The sequence below is a fragment of the Cervus elaphus genome, chromosome 9 (genome assembly GCF_910594005.1).
Source record: "Cervus elaphus chromosome 9, mCerEla1.1, whole genome shotgun sequence".
Taxonomy (NCBI): Eukaryota; Metazoa; Chordata; class Mammalia; order Artiodactyla; family Cervidae; genus Cervus; species Cervus elaphus.
The window spans coordinates 42,980,025-42,985,721 of record NC_057823.1 but is presented as its reverse complement, the minus strand read 5'-3'; the positions used below and the strand labels follow the sequence as shown (position 1 = coordinate 42,985,721).

Sequence of the window (5,697 nt, the reverse complement as noted above, 5' to 3'; positions counted from 1 at the left end):
AAAAAGCATTTATCATGAAATGTGGTGTGGAAACATTTCAGAAGAATTTTTGATTAGCAGATTTTTACCAATCCTCAGTCTGATTTGTTGATGACAGCCTAATGAATGATACCAAAATATGGACATCTGTACACATTCCAAAATAAAATAGAAATAACACACAGAGATATAATGACTATATAATCTTTCTCAAAGAAATTTTACACAATCACTTTTTACAGCCGTGAACTCTGGGGCAAATCAATGTAATCCTAATCATGACTTAAGGCAGCACACTGATCCATACACTTTCGCAGAGCTCCCTTGACCTCACTGTTCCTCAGACTATAGATGAGGGGGTTCAACACAGGGGTGAAGATAGTATAAAATGCTGACACAACCTTATCATGGTTAGCTGACCTAAAGGATTTGGGTCTCATGTAGGTAAAAATGGCTGCTCCAAAAAACAGTCCCACCACGGAAATATGTGAGGAGCAAGTGGCAAAACCCTTCTTGCGGGCTTCATTAGAACACATCTGGAGAACAGCGGCAAGGATGAGACTATAGGAAATCAAGATGAGGGAAATGGGGACTAGGAGCATTAACACGCAGCACACATACATAGCATACTCAAAGACAGAAGTGTCAGCACAAGCCAAATGCACCAGAGACGGGGCCTCACAAAAAAAATGATCGATCTCATGTGTCCTGCAAAATGAGAAGTTCAGGGTAGCAGCAGCCTGCATGAGCCCATCAGCTGCGCCAAGGAACCACGATCCCAAAGTCATTCTTAAGCATAATTGCCAGCTCATGAGGACTGGGTATCTCAGTGGATGGCAAATAGCGACATAGCGGTCATAGGACATGGCTGCTAAGAGGAAGCACTCACCCCCTTCCAAAGTGAGGAAGAAGAAGATCTGAAACCCACAGCCAACTGGGGAGATGAGCGTCCTGCCGGTCAAATAGTCAGCAGCCATTTTAGGCACGATAGTGATAACCAGTATCATGTCCATGAGGGAGAGTTGGCTCAGTAGGAAGTACATGGGCCTGTGGAGCCCAGAGTCCAGGAGAATCAGGAGAAGCATGAGGGCATTGCCCACAAGAGAGGTGAAGGCAGTTATCAGAACCAACACAAAGAGAAATTGGTGGGCTCCTGTGTGATTAAAGAGTCCTAGGAGAATGAAATCTGAGGTGGTATTCCAGTTTTCCATGATTTCAGACAAGACTGACCCAGCAAACAGAAAAATAGATGAGGATTATATATACATAGCATAACAATATTTATTGAAGCAGAAGCAAAAAATAATTGTTCTTGACCTTGATTAATCTGGGAAAGAGCTTTTGCTTTCCAAATAATAGGACTTCTATTTTTATGCACAGGAACTGGAAGAATTAAGTCTGTAGATGGAAACATAATTACTTTGGTATTGTTAGGGCATTTAGTTTAACTTTACCAAGCTATACATTGAAAACAATAATAATTTTCTTAGATAATTATAAGATAATTATAATAATGTTCCTCCAATGTAACACTGTAATACTAAATGCAAATTTTTATTAATTGTAAAAGGCATTCTGTGTAGGGAGAAGTTTTCCTTGTAAAGTCACAGAAGCACAACCTTTATTGGGTAAAGAATAAAAACTAAAACGCCTTACTTCTTCAACCAGCCATGAAGATAAATCCATCTCTCCTTCAATTCCAAGAGGATCTAGATCTTTAAAGGCATTTTCATATCTGATCTGCTGGAGTCAAAACTCTTCAAACTTGTTGAACAAATATAACTAAATCTGCAAAGATGATGTTAGTCTCACAGATATAATGTGATTCAATGAAGTTACAGGGAAGGAGTCCATCTCTTCCATGATCACTCCCTTTACCCCTTCTTTTGATATCCATCCTATACTAGACTGCCAATCAAGATGGAGAAAGGCATTAAAAAGGCTCACTCAATCCCTAATTACATAGCTTGAGCATCATCATTGTACTAACAGCATTTCACTCAAGGATTTTCGTTGTTGTAAACCTAGATATCATGGAAATATAGTTGCTCTTTATCAAATTAGTTTCAGAAGTTTCAGATTAAAAAAAACCCTTTATGATCTACACACACTCATATCTCTAGTATGCAGTATATACCACTAGGAACTATATGCAACTCCTAATTATAGCCCTCAGTATCACTCTTCTGAAGAACCTCAATCCCTCTTATTTATTTGACTTGAAGATTTCTTGTTTTCCATTATTTTCATCATTTTTATTGTTGAAGATTGCTAGAACTACAAACTTGTTTAAAAATCAATAGGTAATTTTTTAACTGTAGAATGTTTGGCAAATTTCTTAAATTTAATGTATTGTCAAATCAGTGACATCTTCATACTGTTGTGAATCCATCACCAATATTCACGTCCTGCTCTTCATCTTATTCAACTGAAACTATTACCCATTAAACAATAATTTCCCATTACCCCTCTTCTCTTCAGTTCCTGGAAATCACTTTTCTTTTCATCTCTATGAATTTGACTACTAGAGAAATATTAGATAAGCAAAATCATATAGTATTTATTTAGTTTTTGATTAGTTTATTCAACTTATAGCATCCTCAAAGTTTATCCATGCTATAATGTGTCAGAATTTCCTTTCATTTTAAAGATGAAAAATATTTCTTTGTATGTATATATTCATACTACATTTTACTTTATAATTTATGCCATCCCTGGACATTTCTGAGTGTCTATTCCAGTTGTGTATTTAAGCATCAATTTAATGGGATTTTTGTTTAAACAAGGTTATTATTTTAAATTTGCTATAATAAACATATATAGCATAAAATATAATTTGAACCAATTATTTTGCTTCTGTTATGTAAGAGAGGTTTATATGTTTTAGGATAACTACAAATTAAGTAAATTTTCAGTTTACAATATGTGTTTTCTTATGATAATGTTTCTAATTATTTGTAAGTATTTTTTTTTTAATTATTTGTAAGTATTTTTATCAAATCATTAGTTCTTAAGTTTTCAATGGACATAAATCATATATCTATGCATTTCTTTATAGATGAAATAAATATGTAAAAATAATCAGTCATTATGAACATAATTGACTAGTCAATATGTTAACAGTGTTTAGATTATTTAGTGTTAAGTTCAACGAACCTTGCAAAAAAAGCTTAAGGGATAATTTCTAACAGAATTGACCATGGATACACAGTGTGGTGAAATTTTAAATAAAGAAACTAACTTATCTTTCAAATAAAATGTTTATAGTATCATTAAGTGAAAGTATAAAGGCTCACCTCTATTGTAGGAATAGGATTGCTTAATACTATAAAAACAAATATTTTCTTCTTCTTTTATCACTCTCACTTCAGAACACTAGAAATATTCTGTCTTCTGTCTCCATAGTCTTTCATATAGAACAGTGCTAAAATTGTGGTATTTTACTTTAAATTACTAAGTTATCTCTTTTGCAATGCTACCAGAAATAACAAATATAAACTCTCTTTCAATCTCATCAAGTAATTATAGAATATTTAGAAAACTGCCTATAGTTATTCTTTCTATATTTTCTACTTCTTGCTCTCACTTAATATTAAAACTGTAAATCTTTTTCCACAGGGTACTGGAATGATTAATTAATCTATCTGCAAAATATAAAATGGTAAAATCCAAACTTTTTTATAGAATTAACAGGTTGTTACAATGTTTTAATCTCATTATTGTGTCAGCTATCATATGCTTTAGTTCTTCAAATTGTAGAATAGATAATTGAATGGATATTATCTGCAAATCTATATAAATTGATCTAACTGGATTTTTCTGGAGTTCAAATTTAAAAGCAAAACTAATAAGTATTCAGAAACTAGTATGACTTACATAAGATATAAATGAAGAACCTGAAACCTACATCCTCTCTGAGCTGCATCCTTCTATTTACCTCTCTGAGTGGAAGAAGGCTCTTCTAGTCTTACACCATCAAGCTTGCTCATATCAGGGTCTGCAGAGACCTATTAAGAGGCTTGGCTTATTGCCATCTTATTCTAAAATTACTATCATATTAACATATCAGAACTTCAGAAGTATAACTCTTTGGATGTCAAAAATGTTTAATTTTTAAAGGTTATAGTGGTTCTCAGAACTTCAATATACGTCCCTACATGCTTTCAAAATGCTATGATTCATTTAGAGATAACTATTTACAAGAAAAAAATAAAGTGTAAATAAATGTTCTTGGGAAAAGATGCTTATTTAAATATACACACTGAGGAGTGGATTAATTTGATTCTAACATTGCTTATTTATTTTTTTAATATGAATTTATTTATTTTAATTGGAGGCTAATTAATTTACAATATTGTTGTGGTTTTTGCCATATTGACATGAATCTGCCATGGGTGTACATGTGTTCCCCATCCTGAACCCCCTTCCCACCTCCCTCCCCATCCCATCCCTCTGGGTCATCCCAGTGCACCAGCCCCAAGCACCCTGTCTCATGCATTGAACCTGGACTGGTGATTCATTTCACATATGATAATATACATGTTTCAATGCCATTCTCCCAAATCATCCCACCCTCACCCTCTCCCACAGAGTCCAGAAAGTCTATTCTTTACATCTGTGTCTCTTTTGCTGTCTCGCATATAGGGTTATCATTACCATCTTTCTAAATTCCATATATATTCATTAGTATACTGTATTGATGTTTTTCTTTCTGGTTTACTTCACTCTGTATAATAGGCTTCAGTTTCATCCACCTCATTAGAACGGATTCAAATGTATTCTTTCTAATGACTGAGTAATATTCCATTGTGTATATATACCACAGCTTTCTTACCCATTCATCTGCTGATGGACAACTAGGTGGCTTCCATGTCCTGGCTAAACAGTTCTACGATGAACATTGGGGTACACGTGTTTCTTTCAATTCTGGATTCCTCAGTGTATATGCCCAGCAGTGGGATTGCTGGATCATATGGCAGTTCTATTTCCATTTTTTTAAGGAATCTCCACACTGTTCTCCATAGTGGCTGTACTAGTTTGCATTCCCACCAATAGTGTAAGAGGCTTCCCTTTTTTCCACACCCTCTCCAGAATTTATTGCTTGTAGACTTTTGGATAGCAGCCATTCTGACTGGCATGAAATGGTACCTCGTTGTGGTTTTGATTTGCATTTCTCTGATAATGAGTGATGTTGAGCATCTTTTCATGTGTTTGTTAGCCATCTATATGTTTTCTTTGGAGAAATGTCTGTTTAGTTCTTTGGCCCATTTTTTGATTGGGTCATCTATTTTTCTGGAATTGAGCTGCAGGAGTTGCTTGTATATTTTTGAAATGAATTCTTTGTCAGTTGCTTCATTTACTATTATTTTCTCCCATTCTGAAGGCTGTTTTTTCACCTTGCTTATAGTTCCCTTTGTTGTGCAAAAGCTTTTCCAAAACTGAACCAGAAAGAAATAGAAAATCTTAACAGACCCATCACAAGCATGGAAATTGAAACTATAATCAGAAATCTTCCAGCAAACAAAAGCCCAGGACCAGACGGCTTCACAGCTGAATTCTACCAAAAATTTAGTGAAGAGCTAACACCTATCCTACTCAAACTCTTCCAGAAAATTGCAGAGAAAGGAACACTTCCAAACTCATTCTATGAGGCCACCATCACACTGATACCAAAACCACAGGCAACACAAAAAAGAAAAGTACAGGCCAATATCACTG

General features: G+C 34.6%; 1 protein-coding gene across 1 annotated transcript; it reads right to left on the bottom strand.

Moving 5' to 3' along the window:
• Positions 1–251: 251 nt before the first annotated feature.
• LOC122700950 (olfactory receptor 2T12-like) lies at positions 252–1,211 on the bottom strand. Its single transcript, XM_043913972.1, has one exon. The coding sequence runs from the start codon at positions 1,188–1,190 to the stop codon at positions 252–254; it is 939 nt and encodes a 312-aa protein (XP_043769907.1). The 5' UTR covers positions 1,191–1,211.
• Positions 1,212–5,697: the final 4,486 nt, after the last annotated feature.